General features: G+C 40.1%; 1 protein-coding gene across 6 annotated transcripts in view; it reads right to left on the bottom strand.

The window, feature by feature from the left end:
- Nucleotides 1–641: 641 nt before the first annotated feature.
- Nucleotides 642–26,585, bottom strand: part of LOC117822098 (TOX high mobility group box family member 2-like) — a 124,531-nt gene continuing 98,587 nt past the window's right edge. For 5 of the 6 annotated variants that reach the window (XM_034696737.1, XM_034696738.1, XM_034696736.1 and 2 more), the window contains 6 exons: nt 25,599–25,850; nt 9,105–9,335; nt 6,838–6,918; nt 4,749–5,147; nt 3,272–3,411; nt 642–2,332 (listed from right to left, as the gene is read on the bottom strand). In XM_034696737.1, coding sequence (XP_034552628.1) covers nt 2,290–2,332; nt 3,272–3,411; nt 4,749–5,147; nt 6,838–6,918; nt 9,105–9,335; nt 25,599–25,850 — 1,146 coding nt within the window. In that variant the 3' untranslated portion in view covers nt 642–2,289. The remainder of the gene's footprint in view (nt 2,333–3,271; nt 3,412–4,748; nt 5,148–6,837; nt 6,919–9,104; nt 9,336–25,598; nt 25,851–26,585) is intronic. The other variant, XM_034696734.1, reaches the window with a different exon arrangement.

Here is a 26,585-nt window from a genome sequence, read left to right on the forward strand (position 1 = left end):
AGGCAGGGGAACTAAAACCCAACAAGGCAAGTTTTATGATTCATCTCTAGGGGGCACTGCATCATCACCATGAAGAGAGAGAGAGAGAGAGAGAGAGACGAGAGAGAGAGAGAGAGAGAGAGAGAGAGAGAGAGAGAGAGAGGAGGGGAGGGTTGATAGATTCCATTTCTATTCTGCCTTTAATCCAACTGTGAAATTCATAAGTAAAAGGCAGTCCTATTTTGCTTCTCAGGTAGTTCTTGGTAAGACTGCGTTCTGCTGCTTCAACTCTGAGTTTCATCATCACGCCTGTACCAAAAACACAACCAGCGGGCAGAAAAATGTTGCCTGATATAACCTATTGATCATGTCTGGATTTTAAAAAACAGAAATGCAAGAAAAAACGGTGGAAAGGTGAACGTTGATAACGTGAAAGTGCACTGGAATGCTTAAACTCCTCACCTTCAGAGCCATGTGATCTAGATTTATACTTCTTTGACATCAGTGATAAATGTATTTATGTTAATATGAAGATATTCACATCGTCATTAATGAAGCCCTTAATGTGCAACACGTTATAAAACTAATGAGGGTGTTGTGACTGTATGATGCAAACAACAAGAAGAAAACAACCCCAATAAATAGTCATGCACATCCGTTTATCCACTTTAAACATTTTATTACAGACAAAAGAAAACAAAATAAGTAATCGTGACACAAAATGAATCTAATGCTGGTACACGGGTGATGCACCAACAATCATTTCTGAAAAAATATTTATTTTTCTAATAATAATCATGGAGTTTGATTAATAATAATAATAATAATAATAATAATAATAATAATAATAATAATAATAATAATAATGCACCCTGATGAAAAAAAAAGCCAAAATGTTACTTCATATCATTCATAAATAGATGTGAAACCTGCAACCAAATTAAATAGAATGACCATGTTGTAAAACAAATGATATTCAACAAAACAAATGGTTCTCTCATCACTAGCTTTACAAATTAAAGAAGTACATTTGGCAGGTTTATACACAAAATCAAAATTTCTATCCCCATGACTGCTCCTCCCAAACGCAAATCCTGCTACAGTGAAAATAAAAACAAAAACAAAAAAAGCTTCAGAATAATTTTTTCTTCACAAAAAATGATAAAGATGAGTTCAACACAATTCTAAAACACCTAATAAAACTAGTCAAAAACTTTAAAACCCACTGTTATGTTTTTTTCTTTAGTAACATTTCACATTTAGCAACTTTTTTTATTCACCTGTACAAGTGGTGTGGGGACTATGGGGGGAAGTGGGCAGGGTTACAGGTGAGGGAAGTCCTTATTGACCAAGAGGAGGAGGAGCTAAAAGGAGAGGTATCGATCTTTGACCTCTACAGTTCGTCAACGTCCTGAGGCCGTGTGAAGAGAGTGACTCTCTATCAGAGCTCCGCCATGTAAGGAGGAAATATTTTCAGTCTTTGCGTTTCTCTCTTGCTTGAAGAGAAAAAAAAGACGAGTGAACACAGTTTCAACACAACTTTTAGTGTGTGTATTCCCTCACTGAATCCGCCTGCACAGAAATCACAAAACCAAACAAAAGAATTCTTGAAAAAAGAAATAGAGCAAGGGACTGCAGCTAAATACACACATAAGAAGGATCCATTTTGGTGATATATACAATCACTCTGTGAGGAAGAAAAGAACTGAGCGAGTCCTTTATCAGGGGCAAGGATGATTTACAAATGTCTTATGTGTTTGTGACTATCTTAATTAGAAATTTTGCTTTGCTTTCTCTCAGTCGGGGTGTTTCAGTCTGTCCTGATTTACATCCATCCCTGCTGAGGTGACTTTATTCTAGTTTCCTGCATTAGCTTTTTTACCCCGGCCCCTTACGCGATGAGTATGCTTAGAGCATTTCTTCTCCCCAATGAGGGCAGTCCATGGCAAACACAGTAATGGAGTGAAGAGCAGAGAAAGCATCTTTAAAAAATTCAAAACAAAATGAGAAGACATTTTTTTTTTTGGTCTTCATTTCCAGTATGCTGGCATGAGCTTAAAGCTCACTGCCCCCGCAAAAAAAATGGAAAGTTCACTGGAAAGAAAAAAAAAGCAAGAGAAGTGCCTCAGGCTTCTGGCCGATCTAAGTGCTTGGCAAATAGGTGAATTTACTGTAGCAGTCTTTGGGATTTTCAAAATCCGTCACAAGAAATAGAAAAAAAGACAAAATGGTGTAGAAGCAGATACATTGATGACGTTGTTGTTATGTTGGAAAGCTCCCTGGAGTCTGACATTTGGAGGTCTTTCAACTTCAAGTGAGGTAGAGAGGCTTGTCCCGAGCTCCCATGCCACTGCTGAGGGAGAAGAAGAAGAAATTGTATTAGTGTGTTTTTGACACATGCTAATATGATGATGTTCTGACACTTATCTCTGTTTATTTCACCAGGAAATCCTAGCGATTAAAATGCCTTTCAAGGAAGATCTGACTACAAAAAAAGCTCCAAAAAAACATAAAAGCTTAAAAAAACAACAGACAACAATCAGTGAAAAAGAAAAATACAAGAGTCAGAACTTGCAGATCACTTGCTACTTGAAATGTCAAATACAAAGTCTGTTCTACAGTTATCTTTACTGACAGGCTGGAAATAATTCAGTACCCTCCAAAACTCCAAACTACAATGATCTGACACTGAGGGAGAAGGTTTAAAGTAAAGACTCAATCTACTTCAAAGAGCATCAAATGTGATTTGACCCAGGCATGATCCCATTTGACATCCAGATGAATCAGCTCTAAATACAGGAGATACTTCCGCCTCTTGGAATAGCAACACCAAGATTCAGGTGTGAGACGAAACAACATTCCTCTTGTTCCTGCTTGAATAGCTTGATTTAATAAGGCAATGTGTGCTGAGCGAAACACAGGGAAACTTAATTGGATGTCACAGTTTTTCCAAGCTCGCTAATAGCATTGTTCTACTGCTGCGTTACTCATTTCAATTTCAAGGAGATGCTCTGCTTTAGTAGGGAAATCACAGTTTATGATTAATACTGTCGGAGTCTCTGAGTGTGAAAGTGAAGTGGTTCAGAGCAACTCATTTGGAAAATGAGTAACTGTCAGACAGCTACTTACTATTCCGAACAATCAAACGTCCCCGATCGGATTTACAGAGGCAGAGACATTTTTATTTTGGTCCGTTTTTGCGAGGCTGACTTGATGTGATTTCTTCAATGTCCTTCACACAGCATTCACCACTTCCACAACACAAATATGGAGACTCATGTGATAAGCTCACCCGCAGTGGTTGGGTCCACAGTCCCTGTTGCAGTACTCGCTATCCCAGTCAGGGTTCTGGCCGTGCACTGGGTTAGGGGCCCCTGGAGACTGTGAGCCCCCGACACTGTTCTGGTAATCAGCCTGGATGTGGGAAAATCCCTGTGGATACAAAAAAAGGTAGAAAATAAGAGATGAACCTGTTGTGACTTTAGATGGCCAGCGTTCAGACAAATTGCAGAACAAATGCTGCAAGTGGTCTCTATATCTTTCTGTTGGACTTAAAAGAAAACTGGAAATCTTCCAAAATTTTGCTCTCATTGTGTAAAAGGTCTCATAATCAAACTGACATGACAACCCTTACTGTAACTGAGGCATTGTAGATTCAGTGAGGAAAGGGGAAAATAGCTTGTTGCTAATAAAAGTGTAAAAAAGGTTTAACTTTGACATTGCAGCCTAAGTGTGTATCGTCTTTTGTTATTGGTATTTCTATTTTTGTCTCCATCCACCTCTCTCTCTTTCTGCATGTCTATCTCTCTCACTTTCTCAGCCTATCCAGTATTGGCAGATGTTGTCCCCCAAAATGTCTGGTTCTGCTCAGGGTTCCTGCCTGTTAAAAGCAGTTTTATTTTTTTTGCTATTACTATTACCAAGTCCTTCCTTATCGGTGGAAAAACAATTTATAGAATATTTGTTGACATGGTATTTCTAGTTAAAATATGTTATTACACTTAATATGAGCTGCACTGACCTAACAAGTCCAGATTCAAATCTAATTTCAAGAAAATATTACTGGAAAAAAAAGACTTAAATGATTGTAATGAGTTAAAATGACATCCAATGTAAGAAGAAAAATATTTTACAAAGTTTCTGTTGTAACTTTAGATGGCCAGCATTCAGACCTTTGTCATGATAATGTAAGAGAGCAAAATGTAATGCTTATTTCAAGGAATTTTTGGCGAATCGTCACTTAATATGAGCTAGTTTGGCTAATTTTAAGTGTAAAAACAATATGACGAACAAACTCAGTAAGATTGTAGTTTTTGAAGTGTAAATAATAAAACAAAGGGCACAATTGAGATCTGTTCTATGGCCTTAGATAACATTTGATGATCCTTCATTATATAAATACAAATTGATTGGTTGGTTATGAAAGTTGTATTGTAGAATGTGCTTCGTTCTTCATTATTATGCTAAAAGCCTGATAGATGTATGTTGTACGTTACAGCACATATTACTTCATGCATTATATGCAGTACATGCATTGTGGGTTTTCCTAACTGGAGGATAGGAGTGACCAGTTGAAGCCTCGCATAAAACTAACTTTGAATCACGGCCAGAAGTTTTATAAAACAGCAACAATATATATCAGCAAGTATCAATTATTTAAAATGATTAGGCTATAATATGTGGACATTCTGCACACATTTTATGAGGTGACTATATGAGGAGCTTTAACAATTATGTGTTTCATCATTTTTAATGGCTGCCAGACGTACCTGTTGGCCGAGAGGAGGGGAGTGCAGAGGTGCCTGGAGCCCCATTTGGTGTGAGATGATTGGCTGCGACTGCTGCATGCGGATTGGCTGGTTGAGCAGGGAGCTCTGGTGCAGGGAGAGCTGGGCGTGTGGGTGCAGAGGGGGGCTGATCTGGAAGGGAGCCGGGGGAGAGGCACTCATGCTGGGCGGCAGCATCTGGGATTGGCTGAGGGTCTGGGCCAGGGCGTGGCGTGGTGGACCGCCGTAGCCCTGGAGGTCCGACAGGGGGAAGGAGCCCGGTGGGCCCAGGTAGGGTGAGGAGGGCTGAGGGGGCACACTGTACAGGGGCTGCTTCGGGGGCAGCATGTGGGAGGGCTGGCTGTTCTGCTGGGCACTTTTTGGTTCAGGGTCATTATAAGTCTGTGGAAGAATACAATTTACAATAACTGTTAATTAACTTTCAATTAATAACATCTTTTCTGGACCCTAAAACCTTCAACACATCACAATAACACATCGATCATCATTAATTTAACACTGATCACAACACATCATCTCTCCTTTTTTAATAGCAGCATCAATTCCACTTAACAAAAATCATTAGGCCCGACCTATCTATAGGAGAAATTAGGCTACTTTTGACCTGGGGCTTATTATGGAGCAGGTAAGGCAGCTATGTAGCTAAGGCTGATTGCTATGACTTACTGTCTTTACAGCTAGCTATTCATATTTTTCTCTCAGATAATTAGATTGACAGAGGCTATCTCAATGTTTCCTCTCACCTTTAAGCTAAGCTAAGCTAACATCTCTTGACTTGTGTCCAATTCCGTTGGTAACAGATTGGACTTCCACGGTTTAAGGATTTTCTTTCAGCCGCTCGATGGCTACATTATGCTCGAATAATGAAACTTTGTATAATAAATGTTCGATCAACCCTTGGTCTGACTGCTTTAACTAGTTATGACACTTCACGTGCTGGCAGATGGCTTAACAGGGTCAAGGTTAGAAAGGGATGCATTGCCTTAAGTTCCAACACCAAATTCTAATGAAATCACCCAAACTTGACCTTTTTTGGTTTTGAAGAGTATCACTCATTACAGGTTCAGCACCCACAAAACACGCCTTTCACCCTACACCCTGCCCCACCCTCTCAGGCCCCTATGATGAGCTGTCAGATAGCTCATCTCCAGCCATCAGTGTTGATTAGAAGGTAATGGAGCCCATTTGTATGAATAGAGCTGGGGCCGAGGTAATGATCAATAGACACCTTGACAGATAGATGGGAAAAAGAGAGGGAACACACACACACACATGCACTCACACTCACTCACACACACACATATATGCAGGGGCACAGGCAGAGAAATGAGGCTGTTTGCCTGCAGAACAAATGGAATGACAAAAGGAATCTTCCCCACACTACATTCTATGTTGTTAATACAAGACGGCACTAAACAATGCAATCCCCAGCTCCTCCTCTTTGCCTTTCTTTATTCCCCGAGCTGCTATGCTAGTACATACAAGATGCCATCATTCACAGCGCAAAAACGAAAGTCATAGATCTGAATAAGCGGGAAAGTGTCAGAGGTGGAAGCAGCAGTGAAGCCTATGATTGCTTGCACTGATTTGGATGTACTTCCTGTTGCAAATGGAGGAAATCGATGATCTAACATATGACTCAGGTGTCTGTTTGTGTATATATAAGTGTGTTTTCTCTAAAGATGCATTTAAAGTAGACTTAAACCTGATGTGAGGCACAGCACAGGAGGGAGCAATCATTTTCCATCCTCCATCACTAATAGATGTTATGGCCATATGCTTGTGCGCTCCCTCTGAATGACCCCTCCCCCACCTTTATCACCATACCAACTACAATCCCCAACCCCCCAACATCTGCACCCTATGGAAATCAGGTATTGTTCCAAATATGGCCTCCCCACTCTCTTTCTCTCTTTTTTTTGCATTATATGCCCCCATCCACCCACCTCCTCCACCACCACCATCTCCACCTCAACCTCATCCCGAACAAGCCCCTCCCAGCCCATTAGCAGGGATTTTCCATCCAATCCATCATCAGTCTTAGCCAGGGCCTGTGTGTCATAAGCGTTACCTTGGAAACCAGACTGGCTCGGTACGCGGCCAAGGCTTTCAGGTACTCTTTCTTGGCCGCCTCGGTTTTCCTCTTGTAGGCCTGTGAAGACAAAAAAATCAAAACAAGAGGCTTCGGGTGAGAGGAGAGCTTGACATGCTCATAAATGTGCAGACACACATGTCATGCTCTCAAAACAAACATACCCGCATACACACAGGCCTTTTTATCGTACACTTCCTTAAATACATTATGCACACACACACACACAAACGCACACAAACGCACACACATGCACACACACGCACACACACTCACAAGCATGCTTCCGTAATGTTTCCCTTTCCATCAGAACCAATGGTACAGAACACTTCTATTTCCTCATCACAGCACTAAAACTCCCTCATCTCAATGTGTCTCCCTCTGTTGTAGCAACACATCATTTCCATTCCAATCCACCTAGAGAAATGAACTGGAACTTCTCTCTCTCTCTCCTTTTAGCGCCACAATAACACTCCTATCAGCATACTGACATTAGTGATACACCACAATGGTTGTTGTCGTTTGGCACATTAGGATGTGATCTCTGCCTGTGTATGAGTTTTGTTTTTGAACTGCCTTCCACATTATAACCTCTGTTGTCACAGTACTAAATAAAATCAGAGTGTTTGCATAGAGAATATGGGTGCATATAGTGGTTTTTTTTGCATGTGTTTTTGCATGCAGGACACAGCAGAAGGAATGACATTAGGGTTATTAGATATAAGAGCTTTGGGCAAAATTATTCCTATCATGTATTATAAGATGCAGAATGAGGTTTGTTCATCAGTATTGATGATAGTATTTATGTACTGTAGTTATACTTTACTTGTGGATATTTCATTAAAACATTTTTTCAAGAGCAAAGAAATTGGATTAATTCTCAATGAAAGCATCACTCAAGATATTTTTTTCCCCTACAACGTTATCATCATCAAGCAACAAAGCCAAACCTCTCAAGTGTTAACATTTTCCTGAATATTTAAGAGTATGATTGGCAAAGGCATGATTTAATATGAGCATGCATTTTATAATGCTAGCTTGGAGACATGTGGGAACCAATACAAATCTTGATTGAAACCCAGTTCTACAAAGCAAAAGTTGGGACGCAGTGATCTTAGATGCATATCAAATTCTAGAGCATCTATACAATACCCTTTATTAAAAGTAAACCTTCCTCATCCCAAGAGAATTGCTAATAGGGAAATAAGCTAACAACTGTAGGTTCTCTTGGAGTTCATTACCCATGAGGCACAACATTACAACCTCCTATGAGTCTGTCATCATTAGCATTTCCTACCTATTACCACTGAGATGACGTTAAACCGCAACAAAAACAACAGACTTCTCCTCCTGGATAGCTAAGATGCCCTTCAGCTAAATCCAAGGACAAGACGATAGTGAGGGTGGAGGGGGTGGATCACTAATTCTGTATTCTAGGCAGGATCAAAATAGCAGGCGAGAGATATAAATAAAGAGAGAGGAAATGAGAACTTCACACATCCCTGCTTGTCAGAGGGCCAATGAAGATGCATGGTGTAGAGGCATCGGCTACGGAGGCTGGAGGGACACAGGAAGTGTGGACCATACCTGTGCCCGGAGCTTTGTGGGAGTTTAAGTTTTTGGCAAAGAATGTGATGTTTTACCTATTCCACTATATTTTTGGAAAATCTTTTTTAGCATCGTTGCATCCTGCGCAGCTAAGAAAAACTAAGGAAGAACACTTATAAGGGTTTGTGTGTTTGCAGTCATAACTGATTGTTTCCTTTTCAGGGGAGCACTATAGCACATGGTTGAATGTTTTTACCCACTGAATAACATCGCAGTCTTCTGCTCCTGAATTCTTGCCGGAAGCATCTATATTTTTCCCACATTGACAATTTGTTGACTGTTAAATGTCCAGCTTTGTTAGTCTCAGGTTGTTTAATAGCTGCTGTTGCATCGAAACTCCCTCCATCCCTTCCCTTCTTTCCTTTGCAAGAATTAAATTTAGAAAGAAAATCATTTTTATGAGAGTCAGGGGAGTGGGGATAAACGGATGGATTATCTACGGAAGGAGAGAAAGTAGCTCATTAAGGTGAGCGGTATCTCACAGAAATGTTCTGGTAATTACACAGCACACAAAGTCAGGTAGAGGCCGGAATGTGTGCATGTGACTGTTAATGTAGTGTGTTTATGCCAATATATCTGTGTATCCTTTTCTGATGCACTCTATATTTCAAGACAAAGAAAACACTCATGTTACATACCTGCTTTTGTTCCTCTCCTAGGCTGTCCCACATTGAGGCAACAATCTTGGACACATCTCCAAAGGTGGCATTGGGGTTTTGACCCTTGATGGCTGCCTGGGTGTCTCTGAAGAAGAGGGCATATGCCGACACAGGTTTCTGTGGCTCATTAGGGTCCTTCTTCTTCTTCTTCTTTTGGGGTTTGGGTTTGGGCTTCATCATTTCTGCAGAGGCCCGCTTATCATTGCTTATCTACAGGACGAAAGAGGGATGGGGAGGGAGGGAAAGAGGAGAGGAAAAGGGGGAATGCTGGTCATAGATCAAATGATAACTCTTTTGCTTTAGGAGTCTTTTAGTTGTGGTTACATGCATGATGCTCTCACTGGATAAGGTACATTTTGCAAAGGTTAAATGTACTAAAAAACACATTAAAACTAACTAATAACTGTGCACATGATGCTTGGAAAAAAAAGAAATAGAACATTCAATGAACGCTGAAGAGTTCTACGAAGAGCAGCCGCAGCTTGTTCTGAGAAGACAAAAACAGATCAATTTGTGGACATGGTTGAATGAAGACTAACAGGACGTCAGTGAGACAGGTTAGCCTCTGGAGTGTCACGGGGAGTAGGGGCAGGTTGGATAGACTGAGCAAACACAGGATCAGGGGAGAGAGATCTGGGCTAATTGAATCCTCATTGGTTGCAGATTCACATGATTTCACTATGTTGAATCCCTGGATTCATGGATATTTTCTGCTTCTCTTTCAGTCTTTATTTTGTCTCTTTTATGTAGATTGCAAAGAATTCAATTCCCACTCTCTGAGGCAACCATAAAAAGGGATTAAATCTATATTTTTCATAGCATGTACCCAGCTGGTCTGTCAACAATAACACACTGCAATCTCAGTGAATTTTTAGGAGGCAAAAAAAAGAGGCTCACATCTGTGTGATGTACTCAATGCAATACACATGAATACATTTTCATTTTCCGTGCAGGGCTTTGACGGGGAGTCAAATCCAGGTCACCTGATCCTGGTTGTGATTCTATATGGAAATTGCCTTCTTTGCTGAGGAGAGAACACATCAAGCACGGGAGGGAGAGGCAGAGGAAGAGAGTGGAAAGAGAGAGAGAGAGAGAGAGGGGAAGATAAGAAGAGAAAGAGAGAAGAGGTGCAGCTAAGGGAGGAAGAAGTGACGGCTTGATGTTGCCATTAGTATCGGTGGAACATCAGTAAACCTGATTTCTTGGCTGCTATAAAGGCATGAAAAACAATCCAATTTCCATCCATATAATAGAAGATATAATGACATACTGAATATATAATGATATACATTGGTATTATGTGCAATGAAGGATGCTTATGTGCACTATTTACGGTTGGAGGGTTACGGAGAGTTACTCAAATGTTGTTAGTGAAGTCAAGTGAACTCCTTTATTTTGTCAAAAGGAGCCCATCTCAAACGCCAACTTCCTATTTCATCAGGTTGCATTTTTGAAATTTTAAACAGCTTTGAATGTTCCCTTTCATGATCCACTGATCCTGCGTTTCAGAGTTAGAACTCAGCAGGGGAGGCAGAACAAACCATGAAAAAGATTTGTCCCTGCGCGGATATCAAACAGCAACTTGAGGACATTTAAAGACGCTCAAACCCATCTAATGCATACTTATCATGGGATTAAGCAACAGCCATGCTTTCCCCTTTAACCGTCAATTGGAAAACAGGAAATGACTGCCTTTGAAAATTGCATTGTTTCAGAAAAGCATTCACAGCCCAACAACACACTGTATTCCACACAGCATGAAATTAACTAATCAAAATTCAAGGTCCAGGAGCACATTTGGCAGCTGAAGAAAAACTTCAAAATGGCTTTTGTGTTGTGAGGAAATGAATGGTTGTTCTCATTCAGGCTGATGTGAAAGTATTGCTTGTCTATTTCACAGCTTACAGGTAATATTCATTTTTTGTGTGTGTGTGAGTGCGCCTGGTTTCATTAAAAAATAATCATCCCTCACTTTTAGGCAATGAGGCAGAAGACAGGCATTTGAAACGACATCTGTTCCACCCGAGCCTTTGAAGTGAAAATAGAATAAACTGAAGGTAGAGCTAATGGAATGACAAAATAGGAAAAAAAGAGAGGGCTAAATAATCTTCAGGAAAATTCACATGTATTCATACAGCCGAGAGAGTGATGACACTCAGCAGCTCGCAGCTATATGCAATCAACCAGGAGAAGAAGGGGCATATTCTTTCATTTCTTTATTTATTTCCTCTCTTTATGAGATTCATGTTTGGGAACTTACAGCAGGCAGAGATAAAGCTATAATATCAATGAAAGAATACAGATGAACAGTGAATAAAGATTGCTCAGAATACCTTTAGAAAGAGAAGAAAAAGCACTATGCTTTATGCAAAATAACAATTAAATAAACTGCATTATCAAACATATCCATCCTCGGATGGATACAAGGAAGGTAAAAAAATATATCCTGGATTTCAATACCTGTATTCTTCCTCAACTCCTCAAATCAACATTAGCTACTGTCTTAGTGTTTCTTTCTATTAGTGGCAATGTCACATGGCCTCTGATTCCCTCGTTGTTTAAATCGGAATTTGAATTCCGAACAACAGATTAGTCTAAAGGTGAGAAAACACTCAGAAAACAATTCAAATTGAACATAAGTACTTTAACACGGCTATACACTAAATAAGAAATTCTGGTTAACAATGTCTAATTGGTTTGTTAAGTGTGGCTTAGGGTAGCAGAGCTAGCACCACCAGCTTACATGCCAGTTTTTCACTTCAGGAGATTCAATTCATCGTCCACATTCCTGTGTTTCTTATGCTGCGCTCTGGTTAAGTGGTTATAAATCATTTTAACCAGACACAGTTGACAGCAAACTTTGTCCCTATTTTCTATATCAATTAATTGCCAAATATCGCGGTGCTACGAGACGCTATCTGTCATCTTTGCTTGTTTAAATACAGCCATTGGAGCATTACAGCATTATGACACTAGAACTACAGCCCTGGATGGTGGCAGGTGGCTACATTTAGCTTAGACACATATATGGCTGACATTTCCTCATCAAATAATAAAAAAAAATAACTGAATGGTAATTCTGGTGCCAAATAGGAAGGCTGACGATTTTAAATCCTAAAGTCAATTAAGAGTATGCATCCATACATTCCGGCATGTTCAAGAATACCTGTAGAAAATAAATCAAAACCAAAATGAAGAGTTATGGAAGGCTGTGCATCTATTTTTTGGGGGACAATCTCTTTGTGGGTGAAGCTGTTTAGGTGCGGACATGGGGTGTGTTGAGCTGAGTAGTGTTGAGCTACAGTATAAAAGTATCTGACATCTATGAGTTGACGGACAAAACTTGGGTCCTCTCTCCATGCTGCGTGTATCAAAGAAACTTGATTCATCACACCCAGTTTTTCACTTCTTCAGAAGATTAAATTCAACGAGGAGAATTTTCCTCACATTTTGGTAGCAGAGGATGGTTGGACATCCCGCTGATCGACGCCTGAGTCATGACTGAGAAAGTGACAAATTACTTCCAACAGGCCAATTGAAAACGTTTCTGGTAATATATTTTGGATGATTACACCATATTTCTAATCTATTTAACCTTTAATTTTCATAAGAATATTTAGCTTAGATCAAGGTTGACTTTAATAGAAGATTTCTCTCTTTTTGGCTGGTGCTGACAGAAAAACAGAGTGAAAAGAAAAAAGTTCTTGCACTCACATTCATAACCCAAACATCTATTAAATAAAACGCTTTGAGTCTTGACTGAAAATATTATATACCTACAGTGAGAAAGCATAATGACTCAAAAGGTTGTCACTTAGACCTTCTCTAACCTTCATTGTTTCTGTTTCTAGAACAAAAAATGTTTTAAGTGGTTTTGTGGATTGACAAAATATTCAGAAATCAGATATGAAATATCACGTTTCATTTCAGAACTTCTATGCACATATTGTTATGCAAATGTTGCAACATTCATTCATTTTCTTTCTTCCTATTTCCCCCATCCCAAACATTTTCACAACAGTGGTTTATGCTGCCTTCACAAATGATTTAGAGTGGATAAACAAATACCCACCATGCATCCACTATATAATATGAAGCTTATACTCCATGCTTTTTTCATGCAGGTGCAGAGCACCGTAATGATTATGACAGCTGTTGTTGTCAGTGTAGAAAAAGAGAGGGTCACATCCCTTATTCATAACGCAACATTTCGTGGCTGCATTGCATTCTGGTCTATTTTCTGACACTGTCAGTGTGGAGATTCATATCTGGTGTTCTTGTACTATGGATATCTGGAATTGTGAGTCTTGATGTAAAATGGCGAGCATGTAAAGTGTCTTTTTGACTCTGCAGCTCTACAAAAACTTCCCCTACCTTTTGATTTGTATTGGTGAATGATGCTTTGAATTTGAGCAAACGTTTGATGCAAGCTTTCAGCACATGACAGCTTTGAACAGAGAAGTTAACGCTTAAAGGGATAGTGTGGTTTTTGAAGGGGGTTAGTGTGAGATACTTGTCAATAGTAAGTGTTTTACCCATAGGGAAACCAGGTCAGCTCGGCCCCTTTGTTGAGAAACTGGCCTGAGAACAGGAGCAGAAGCTAGATTATCAACAGCTGCAGATGGGTCAATGCTTCCACGTAATTTAGCTAATCTAAACTCTAACCCAAACACAAATGTCAGTGGAAGTGTACACTCTATTTGAAATTGTTTTTCAGCACCAATCCCCTTTACAACATTCTCTGACCTGATTAATTTGTGTTCTTCCATCTGAAGTGCACTGATCAGCTATTTGGGTCTATAACGTACGAGTCAACTTGATCTTTGCCCAGAATGCTGATATTATGTGAATTTGTATCATTCTGCATCCCAGTTTGACTTAATTTTAAGCAACAAATGCCTTACATGATCTGAATCAAACAATAATGGCTTGTGGATAATTCTTCTCCCTGCAGAAGAGAACTCATATAGCCAATTTTAGGAGCAGATAAGCACTTATGAAAGAATATGAGAAAAACAGCACATGGATGTAGCTAGGTAAGAACCTATGTAATGTAAAGAACAGCAGAGTGTAAATATATTTTGAACACAGCTTCTACATTACTTGCAATTGGGTGAACTCTAGTGTCACATCATCAGCATTTCTGTTGTTTGAGAGCAAGAGAATGATAGAGAGAGGGGGGGGGGGGGGGTAGAGGGAGGGAGAGAGAGAGAGAGAGAGAGAGAGAGAGAGAGAGAGAGAGAGAGAGAGAGAGAGAGAGAGAGAGAGAGAGAGAGAGAGATGGTTCTGGTGTTGGATTTAGGGAGAGAGAGACTGAGGGTAGGAGGAGGGGGTAGCTGTAATTCTGAATGGACAGCACTGCGCTGGCAAGAGAAGATTAGAATTGACAGCCTGATAACTGCGTCACCATCAAAACAGCAGAGAGAGACACAGAGAGAAAGAGTGAGAGAAGAGTGAAGAGTGCGAGATGCAAAGAAGAGAGAGGGAATTCATGCAGAGTGAGCAGATAAAGGGGGGCGGAGTAAAGTAGAGAGAAGAGAGTTGTTGAAAAAGGACGAGCAAACACGCAGAGGCCGTCAGAGTTTAAGGGACATGAAAATTAGACAATAAAACCAGGTAATACAGAAGAGTATAAAAGTGTTTGTCCAATTGCATCCTCCTGAATATATGCATCATCATCATCATCATCATCATCATCATCATCACCATCATCATCATCAACATCACTGAGCAGCAAAGTGGAAAGTGCTGCATGGCGTATCGATTTCAAAAGGCCATAAAAACAAACAGGAACTACTCAGAGGTGATGCACTGATATGCTTTCTCTTTACAGTGAGGCTCATTACACCAAAGCATGATGCAGATACTGAGCACAGCACTCCATCACATCTGAATGCCAGCCACTGCAAAAGTGTATTACACTTCAATGGATTTCAAGCCAAACAACTGTAAAATGGGGAAATATATGCAGCATTGGATTTCAGTGTGATAAACACTTTGCAAGCAGCACAGAGAACACGTGATTATCTCGTTTTACATGCCACACTTGTGTAGGGAAATGTCTGAATGTGAACAGGCCTGAAGAATAGGACAAGGTTCAAGTGCTGCTAAGCAGCTGACCGTGATGCAGGAACAACTCTCTGAAATGGCAATTGAGAAACAATCAAAGACTGGTGAGAAATACTTGATCAAGACAGCAGATGCACTTAAATAACGGAAACTTCTCAGTAAAGAGACTGCATAAGCATTATTTTCTCCGCTGCAAGTTTATTTTGAAAGGCCCATTAAAGAACACAGTAAATGGTAATACAACAAATACTGATCCATTGAGACTAAGTCCAGAGATTGTCCTGGTACTGATCAGCAAATTCATGTCTGTCAGTCACACAAATCACTATATACAGTTTTTCCCCAGGGTGACAATTTAGCTCAGCGTTTAAAGTGCCCAACCACAGCAGCTACAGTCCAGGTCACAGAGGCTGCTAGTTTGATTCCTGCTCCCAGCTATAGGCATAAAACAATGTACAGAACAACAGCTATCCCCAATGAGGTCTCAACTTTTAGAGCTCCCCCTGGTGACTGGCTGCAGTATGGATTATAAAGCTCGACCTACATTGTAACAGATGAAACATGAGTCAACCTAGAAAATTATAGTAGAGTATAGTACATGTCAAATTGTTATTTCTAAAACGTGCTTCTGGTCATAACAGTTAGTTCTTGTCATGCTAAATCATGCCAGAGTGTTGTTTTTTATTTTTATATTTTTAGCTTTGGTTAGCGGTTGGATTTCCTGAAAAAGTAACACAGAAAAAATCATTACCCCACAGTTTTTTGCTAGCCACCAATAACTCACCATTAGATCAACAAATCAAGCTTATGCAGCAAGACCCTTATTCTTTTAATTTTTACATTTACATGTTTCAGTACTCATTTTTTAAACTGGCTATAATTTAAGCATGCTTCAGCTTGCTAATAGCTGTTGAGCTAGTTGCTAACTTTGCATCCTTTCTATTTGGTGCTTGGCATCTGGCTTAGATTAAGTGCTTTTGGAAGTTTTGAGCTGGAGCCACCAGCTTAATGACATTGATCAGAATAGTGATTGAAAATAAAAAGTGTGAAGTTGTAGAACAGAAAACAAAATAACTGGCTGGACAAAACTCTTTCTCGCCGTGGTGATTGATAGTTTAGTAATTACAGTTGATGGTTATGTCACTACCTACAACCACTTCAATATATATGGTGTCATGTTATCCACTGCAATTTAAAAAAAGGAGAATAGGTTGTAAAGAAAGACCATAGTTATACAAGATCAAGCCTGAAAGGAACCATGGCAGGTAACCTCTGGTTGTTTCAAGTTACAGTATTCTAATATATGTTTAATTATATTTTATATATATTAAGAAAGTAACTTCATAAACCACACCATTTTATTAGTAAAAACTGTTCACATGGTAGAGTGGAGTAGATCTCTTCTGCAGTAAAAGCACGGTCCTCTCCACCAGCATACTGAAGAGCAGCTCAGCTTAGTGCAGCTGTTACACACCCTAAGCCTTTGTGGGTTTATAAATAGATAAATGGCCATGCTTAGAGAAGCAGCAGTGAGAATAATGTAATTTCAAGATGCCGTATATAATTTTTATGAATTTTTCACCACCAGCTGTAACTCAAAGCCTCAAGGATAAAAGTGGGTTCCTGAAGGTTGTGTGTAGTGCAACAAAAATATTGGAACATGTCTTTCATGACTGGCTACAAAGTCTGATAGTTTGTCAATAGAATAATCCATCCAGTTCCAGTTGTTCGCAGCATCTTGTAAGAGGCAGGCGGTAAAGAAGCGTATGATAAATGATGAATACTTTGCAAAGTTTTTCAGGCGACATTCTGTTTTTAAAAAAGTATGATCAGATGATTTCGGAGCTGGAGCAGAGAGTAAGTGCTGGAGTTGGTTTTTGAGAAAGAGAAAGCAAGTCTTTGTTAAGTTTCCATAATTAGGATGGGGGATCATGCGGGCTTACAATTTGGTTTGTGTTTCATGCATTTAGATATTGGTTTCACCTTGCATTTCAAAGTGCCCCTTTATGAAACACTGTAGAGATTGTGGCCTTAAAAAAAGTTGGCAGGAAGGCGGAGAATGTAAACAAAGCTGTTTGAGATCTGAACATTTTTACCGCCTATAAACTAAAGCTGATGGAAGCCAAAACAAAAGATGCTTGTTAAAATAGTTTCTTACATCCTGTTTAAATATCCCATAATGTGTGATAGTCAAACTACAGGTTGCTATAAATTCTACAGAACCGTTTTTTTGTTTAAGTACTCCCACAGTTCAAAATGAAGTCTTGATGGATTATGATATGTCTTAAAATATATACAGTGCCCTCGTCATCTGGAAGCTATTACAGCTCCCATGTCAGACTGGCCATCTGTAAGCAATGAGCAGGACTGCATGTCAAAGCGGCTGCACAGATCTCTGAGTAGAAGCAGACACTTGTCCAGAGAGCCCTACTCATCAAATAAAAAAATACAGCCCGGCCCAAACAATAATGAACCGGAAGTGCAGAATCAGGCTGGGATCTAAGAGACATGAAAAAACATCAGAGAGACTCATACAGACCTGATCCATAAAGAGCCTATTATGGAATTTGTATCCAGTTCTGATAGTGTGCCATTACAAATATACAAGGTCTTAAAGAGGTGAGGTATTTCATCAGAGTTTCAAACATGCAGGCTTGCAAAACTGAGCAGGCAATGTGGATTAGATTTCAACCAATACTCCCATTGCAGTTATTCTAATTCAAGCTCAAACCCAAAGCCTAAGCTGCATGATTTATCTGACTGTGAAATATGACTGACAGCTCTCAGCAGCTCCTCCCATACAAGCTTTTCCTAACAGCGCTGGACCTACTTAATCAGTCTAAATTGCAATGTCGAGGCCCTTGTATTTGGTAATGTGGTGAAAACAGTGGCAAGTGAGAGCTAATTAGATTAACGGTAGTTTAACGAGCTGTTGGAGGGGCCCCCGCAGATTGGATTTTAATAAATAGTGGCAAAAGCATCTGCTATGCACTTCCTGGCTCTGCTGGCATCCTAATTGGCCCCAGTGGGTTGCTGTAGCTCAGCACTACACACTGCAATTTAGGAGGAGGGAAGAAAAAAAGGGAAAATGCTTATCTTCAGACCAGGTAAGTCTGGGAAAAGAAATAAAAATAGTCTTAATGATTGCACGGCTTCACAGGCAAGACGTTATCACGATTAATACAACACTGATACATTTTCTAAGACTTTTATCACCACAGAACATCCACACAATGTCCACAAAGCAGGAAGAGGAAATAAAAACAGATTTGGATGTATTCATCCTCTCCTATTGTTTGTTTTCAAGATGAAATGTTCCCATGATGAGGTCTTTGTAGAGGCAACAGCACGGAAAGGAAAAAACAATTAATCAAACATGAATGAGCGACCATAGCCGGGTTATTTCCATAGCAACTGCCCGAGGGGACAACTTGAACCCTTTAATGTGAGCTGGTGATGTCTCTTTGTAAACATCTGCGCAGCGGGGGGAGAAAGCCAATGAGAGAGCCTGGCAACAGAGGCATCACAGGGCAGCAACCTCTCGGTAACAATCGAAGTTTCCATTATCTAGTGTTGAAAGGACCTAAAAGTGCTCTGAAATATTGTATTTGGAAGGATTTGAAGTTGATAAGCGTCTTTGTACATCTGCTTTTAAGTGCTCAAAGACATTGAAGCAGTTTACAGTGAAGCTTGTGGCTGCTAGAACAAAATATAAATGATCAGGGAAGAGTGAGCTGACATTGAAACTGAACACATCTTTTTTGTCATAGTTCTTATACCAGACAACAAATTTCATCATAATCTCTTAAACTCATCTCTTATGCAAGCTGAAAGCAGTAGGTTCATTCAGCCCCCAGCTGTGTCCAACAGAAGGCTGTTTGCAAGGGCACGAACGGTACAAACAGCTTTATTAAGGGTAGCTGGTTGCCGACACTGGACAGATTTTTATTTCACAAGTCCCATATCTTCTCTTTCTGTCAACTGAAGAGAAAAAACACGAGTTAAACTCTCCAAATTCAAGACAACATTTTTTTGAGTTATGAGAGTAGAGCTTGAGATGAGGAGAGAGAAAAGGGCCCTGTGCACCAAAAAAAGCTCAGAAAGTAACCTGATTGCAGTCTAAAAATGGCTGGTGCAGTGAAAGTATACATTAGCAGAACAGTAATTCAGTCAACCACAATGCTCTGAGCATGTAAAAGGGAGCAAGGGCAGCCTCTAGTTCTCTGTGGTCCATGCTCAAGTCAACAATCCCTGGTACTAATCTTTGGGCAGCTCCCATTGAAGCACACAAGAACAACATTTACAATTTTCAGAAACAACACAGCAAATAACCGTCTTTAAAAGCTCTTGAAAAGATATGAATGAGGTCTCTTTGCTCTTCCTCTACCCTCATCAGCTCAGCAGTGACTGTGCGGCACATGGAGCCTGGCAGCACCACCGCTGGCAGGAAGCAAGTATCTGTAACCTCTCCTACAAACACTCTCGTCCCAAACCCCAGTGGTTCCTTGGGCGAGAGTAATGGCTTCTTTGCACTGGGCTGCGCCATGCTATTGTAGAATCACAGAGCGGTTAATTGAAACAAATGACTCTAATAATGGGACATTATCCCCACAGGCTGGCTTTGTGGTGGGCCTAATTAGCGTTGCGGTGGTGGCGAGGAGGACAAGCCACCGCGCTGATCCCTCAGAGGAAGCAGACGGGGCCCCGTTTGGAGCGGGCAGGACGGGGATTCTCCCGCTTGCAGTTTTTGAGGGTGTCAGACTCATTCTATAGAAGGGTGCACAGTAGGTGTAAATGTGATATGTAAACCTGGATTCTGCTCTGTTAGGTACTTTCCTGTTCTTTAACCCTTTCAGAATAAAAGCATGAAAACAAAGGACTCATTTAAAGACAGTTTAAAAAAGGCTGCAAGACACACTTTTCCTTTTTCTTCAACAAAGTTTTGAACCCTTCCTCCAAGTTCTACATTTATATGCTGGTCTACAAATAGTCAGAAAACAGTGATATATTATTCATCAGTTTCTAAAAGTTGTATCTTGTTTTGCCCATTTATTAACCAATCATCCAAAACATCCTTAAGCACCCACATCTGACACCTACTAGCATACACCAGAAAATATTTTGCTTATTTTTCAAAGTCCTTCAGCAATGTTCTGCTCAATTATTAATATTTAAATGAACTACTAGTTACAATTTCTGCTAACCCTTCACCTTGTCATCCTCTGGCATGTCATCCCGTTCTCCTCTGGAGCGTAAATGGCCTGTAACTAATGTGACAACATGAGATATTGTTTTCCAGATGTATTTTGATCACCACTGAAAGCTGTTTTTGCTTTTCCTAATTGTTTACCCTTGTTCATGATGATCCCAGAAAGTCAGCTGTAATGCAATGTTCAAATCTGTGTGACCAAGCTGCTTTAAATATTCATTAGTTGTAACAGTCGCCTAAGGTTATTTGAATTAGCGCCATGAATATTCATGAAGTGAAATGAATGAACATTTGTTTTTAATGCTCAACCGCTAATACTCTTCTTCATTACTTCATTGTGAACCCGGCGTGATAAGCGGCACAAAACAAAGCTTTACTTTTTAAAAGCACGGTTCTCTTTGGAAGCCTATTTGTTTCAGTTTAAACGAAACGGGAGTGCCCCACCAATTATCTCGCTGTCATTTCTCTTGACAACTACAAGACACATTGTTCACCCCTGTGGTGGAGGGTAGCACCGAAGGGCATCCGTCTTTTTGTGGAATGAAAAGCCGCAACAGAAAACATTTCTTCTGTTACAAACAGTGATTTATCTGGGAACGTCACTGAGATGTCATATCTATCCCAGTGAAAAGCAGCGGAGCAAGCAGGTCATATGAGATATGTCTCAAACCAATGCTGTAAAAAAAAAAAAGAGAGATTGGTGTTTCAATTTAAAAAAAACAAGTAATCCAGCTGCACTGAGCATGGGAAGTCAAGTCACATTGCTATTTTGATTAGTGGTTTTAAAAGACAATGTTTATATCAATTTAGTGTTTCTCATTAGATGCTACATGTAGACAGGAGAGGGGGTCTGTCGTATGTAAAAAGTGATCCTAAAGTTTCAAACAAACATATATGGTGTGAACTTTTGTTTACTTTGAGTGAGTTCTCAAAATAGCTTTTCTAGTCATTTACATTTCAGAAAACATCAGTCTGAGTGTCTCTTGTCTTGGATGTTTAACAACACAGATTTGTGATCAGAGCTGATAATCTCACTCAGACCTCTTTCATCCAACTGTCCTCACACTGTCAATAACCACAGTGGTCAATACAATTTTGATGTCATACATTAAAACAGTTATGGCCTTTCCACCCTGCTGTCTGTGTCCTGAATGTCAAGTGATCCAAAATAAATTTACTTTAACAGATTGAAACACTGGTCTACAAAATAAAAGTGCACATACACACACTGCACTACTCAAAATGCTACAGTGCAAAAAACAATGGGCCTAAGCATCGTGCCAATGCAGACCATTTCTGTGCCATACTTTTCAAAGACACAGGATGAGCTCAGTTTTCTGCTACTATCACTCAATTATATTTAAAATGGAATAGGAGGGACAATTTTTTTTTAGCTGTATGGATATGGGTTTGGCTCACCCTGCCTGAATTCTAATTTGCATAATTAACCATTCACTGTACATTTTCCCTTACTTGCTTATGCACTAATGTTAAAACCAAACTAAAAGGCAAAAAAAGGCAAAAAAAGGGAAAAATTCAAACATTGATCAATTGCTCAAAAATCTGCAAAGCCTTCAAAATAAAAGACAAATTATCAACTTATCCATGTCTACAATGACTTCTTCCTACTCGACAAAGCACAGCGGTAAGAATAATTTACTGATGGCTTGTCACACTTTATACACCCCTCCAAAAATACTTATCTAGCACCACATGTTAAACAAAACTGAACGAAGTCCCACCAGGAGTTGTTTGAATGTGTGACATAGACTGGTAAAACTGGCAGCTGCTTTTTTCCTGGCGGCAGGGACTCTCCTCCTCCCTCACCACCCTCATTAGACTGGTAATGAGACTCGGGCTGGTGCTCTGTTTCAATATTTAAACTTGCTGGCGTCCCTCAAGGCTTCGTTTTGGGCCCGTTCGGCAAACTCTTCCACGACCCCTCATTACTGCCTGCTGGCAAGTGTCCCCCTTCTTTTCTTTTTTTTCAAAGAGCGAGATCTCACTCGCCTCTCCCCCTTTGCTGTAGCACAGCCAGAACCCAGCGATCAGGGGGCTTGTTGAACATGAGACCCTTGGGTGCCACCTCTTCCCGAGGCACAGGGGTGACAGACATGCTGACAGCTTAGGGTGAGACGGGGGAATCTCCCTCAGCAATGTGCATCCACGCTAAGGCATGTTACATTTCACAGTATGCAGTCATCCAACAGTCAGCCCCTTTCTGCCTCGATTCAAAGAAACTGACGGAGTGGGTCAGTGTCATAGGGAAGAGTTAAGATGACGTAAGAGCAATTCTGATTGACAGCTCAGCCTTTTATAACTTGGATGTTGATCCTGCTGCTTGTTGGAGTCCTTGTAAATGGTGCAATTTCAAGTTTGACAAATGGCTCAAAACCTGCTGTTAAGACTATTATGAACAATGTGACTGCATCAGGAACGACTGAACTGTACAACTAAACACAGGACTATGAATGCCATTTGAAAAAGGAAAAAACCTTAATGTACATTTAATGTTACAGCTCTAAACTTTTCTTGACACTGATTGTATGTGCTTAACACCTGTTTTCTTTCATCTGCTGCACATCCCTTTTGTTTTGCCTTCTTATATTCCTGCTTCCTGTGTAGTCATAATTAGATAGTAAAGGCTGTCAGACAGCACAGATTTAACGTGAAAAAACAAGTCTCTTGCAGAGGAATGTGCTGTTATCTAGGCCAGAAAAATTCACATATAGTTAATACTTTAAAGCAACCAGGACAAATTCCTGAAAATTGTGAGCCTTTTCAGCATGATGATGATGGCCAATCCACAGCTCCAATCCTGTAATGATTTAACTGTGTTTGCAGTAGGATCGATGTGAGCTGAAAAAGAGAATCCCAAAGCAGGGAGAAGTTTACAGAGCTTTAGCCTTAGGCTAAATGTTGTACAAAAACCAGCAACAACATCCCTTGAGATGAAGCGTATCTGTTGCTCCAGCTGAGCTTGTACTTGTAGGAGGTTTATATGTGCGCTGAAGGATAGCTTTTATTGAAGAGAAGTGTATCCTTAAGGTAACGCTGTTGACTTTTTATTTGCCTCTTCAGCGACGGTGAAACAAGACTGTTGAATGATTAGCGTTTTGGTTTTCCAGCTATCTCCTCCAATATTTGTCTGTGAGGCTTTTGTTAATACAACACAACAAAGCTAAAGGCTTGTCTCTTCATTTCCCACCCCGGTTACATAGACAGCCTATTTCCATCCAGCCCTATTATTCTTTAAGCATTCAGCAGAGATAGATTCAATCTTCCTTATTACACCTTTATCAGTGTGAAATTAAGGTTAATTGACTTTGTTGGGGAAACATCAAATGACAAATCTCTAATGAATCCAAAATGAAAATAGCGTCATCTCCAATTGCTTTAAAATATTTTTCAATATACAGCCCACTTTTATATTCAGCAGCCTCAGATATAAGCTCCTCTTGTCCCAGGAGATAATAAATGAATTGAATCCCCCTACTCCAACCCCACCAGCCCCCACCTTCCTTCTTCCTTATCGGTCATCTATTTTTCCAGAGTAAGCTATTACTTGCCGGGGTTGCTAGGCAACAAGAAATATTAATAGCGGCTATTATTAGCCGGGCCCTGCTAGAGTAGTACTAAAATGTGGAAGTGGGAAACATGAATGTGTTACATAAATCTCTGGACCTTTCACAGTGTGTGCAAGTCTCTGTTTGTGCAGTGATTTATTGCAATGACGGTTCATTTATGAGAAAAGGGGGTGTGAAATAAGAAAATGGAACATTACCCTGAAGGGCTATTTGAGAATAAATAATTGCAAAGGTGAAACAAAAGCTGTTTAAGACGCAGACACTCCCTCTCTGTTTCCTTTTAAAATGCTATTGGCCAAAAGGGGCTGCTTTGTTACAAATACTTTTGAATGCATATCACATAAACTCTTTGCTTTATAATGCACAAAGGCATGCACACATACAGTTTAAATGTTAGTCATCAACTAAAGTCAACCCATTCAAATTATTTTATGAGATTCGTAAAAGCAGCCAGCCACATAACAAATTAAATCAACTACAAATGCTCTTGATAGCAGCATCTTTCTCCTGCAACGAGCATATTCAGCACACTATCCAATGGATTGTGACCTAATCCTGAAGACTGGCTTTAATGGAGGCCTTAGCTACCACCCACGGAAAAAATGGAGCCTGCAACTTATGCAGTTTGATTCTGAAAATCACATAAGACCTGATTAACGGAGGATAAATGCCACGGATGCTCACATTAAAGCATAAATATTCATGATAGAGGGCAGAGAGAAAAAAAAGTAATATTTATGTCAGATGAAAGTATATAACGTTGAATAATTCACCACACAGGCCATCTATAATTCATCTGGTTCGATCCTATGATTAAAGCATTTGAATGTGTTAGCCAGGGGTGTTTACATGTTCAGTCTGAAGCGTGTTTAACACAAGAAAAAGTCCCTTTACTGGAGAGGGGAAAGGGGGTCCTGAGCATCCTTTTGAAAATAAAAAGTAGCTGACAAGGGATACTCCCCCCACCTCCTCAAGATTCTCCTTTCAAACCCTTTCTTTCTTTCTTTTTTTTGCTTTCCTGATCATAATGAACGAAAATGTGCAGCAGAGAGTTTCCCTCTCCCTTTCTTAGCTCACTTTCAGGCAATGAAATGTTTGAGTTTTGCAGCTGAATAGATATTAAAGGAGCTCTGCTGCAGAGGTCTGCGTGTTAAAGAGGCAGTAGCTCTCTGTATTTATAAATGTTGCATGTACAGACTCCGGCCTCGCTCAGACTTCTCTGTCTCAGCTTCCTTGGCCTCTAACTGGTTTAATTATCACTCTAATAAAAGAGCGCTTTGCTGTAATGAAAGAATTATCTGAGACTATTAAGAGCGTCACAAAGAGGAATTTGTCATTTTGCCGTTTTATTGCTGCTTAAAAGAGTTTATAGCCAGAATGGAGTCTCATAAGATCAATATTTTTTGGCAACATTTTGAAAAGACTGAACTTCCTGCGACACCAACATGTTAAACCTTCTGAGTAAATGTTCTGTGTGCTGACTTCCAGACCTCTGACCACAGAGACTAATAGCCTACCACAGCGCTTGACTCTCACGTTCACAAAGGGCTGCAGCTAAAAAAAGGGACGGATGGAGAAAAGAAAGAAAAAAGAAAAAGGTGCACTCACCGAGTGCATGGGCCCCGTGAGGAGGTGGGTGTCCTGACCCAGCATGTTAGACATCATGAGGGCGGGCAGCTCGGGGTAGGAGTAGGTGTTGAGCAGACCGTTGTGAGGCAGGGAGTGGAAGGGGTAACCTGACTCATGCTCCATGAGGTGCAGAAGAGAAGGGTCGGCATGGTTGGGGGGCGTGATGGGGGGGATCTCATAGTCTTCATCCCCTGCTCCTCCGCCGCTGCCTCTGCCTTGACTGGAGTAGCTCTGCAAAGGCAATGAAAGAAATTTGATGAAGAGGATGAAACAGGGGCATTGCACTTAAAGCGGCTTAAATCATTTTCCAAATTATTACATTTGCTGTTGTTTCTATGGCAAGTTAAAAAGCATCAGTAAAGCACCAATAACAAAAAAAAAATCACATACTATATATATACTTTCATTCTTCAATTATGTACAATATAGAGTCTACAGCCACTCCTTAATCAATTTGCAGGTATGTAGAATGAAGGAGGAATGGACAAGAATACAAAAACACAAAACCTGTGCCTTAGGAGGGTTCAACGTTTAGTTACATTATAAATTGAACAGGCAGCTCATTTTAACTTGTCCTTCTATACAACATCTAGATTGCAAACTGAAGTTCTGTAGCAATCCAGGAGAGAAAACAGGAAATAAAGGACTTTGCAGAGTAATTAAAGAGCTTCAAAACTGGCTTTTAAGCACCTGTTGACTTTTATTGTTAAGGTTTGTGTTTGGAGCAGACGCTTTGCTGCAGCAGCCGATTCAGGCTGTTTTGCCGGAAATAAAAATAATTAGAAATGCAAATTGTTGGGCTTGCAAAAGTGTAAAGAATTAATTCAACACAAACGTACATGGCAAATTAATTAGTTAGACAACAACAGCTGCTGTACAGAGTCATTTGCTTCAGAAATGTTGACAGCTTTAAAGCAACAAACTGTCAGCTTGCACGCCTTTAAAATACACTTAATCAAATTCATT

The sequence above is a fragment of the Notolabrus celidotus genome, chromosome 11 (assembly GCF_009762535.1).
Source record: "Notolabrus celidotus isolate fNotCel1 chromosome 11, fNotCel1.pri, whole genome shotgun sequence".
NCBI lineage: Eukaryota > Metazoa > Chordata > Actinopteri > Labriformes > Labridae > Notolabrus > Notolabrus celidotus.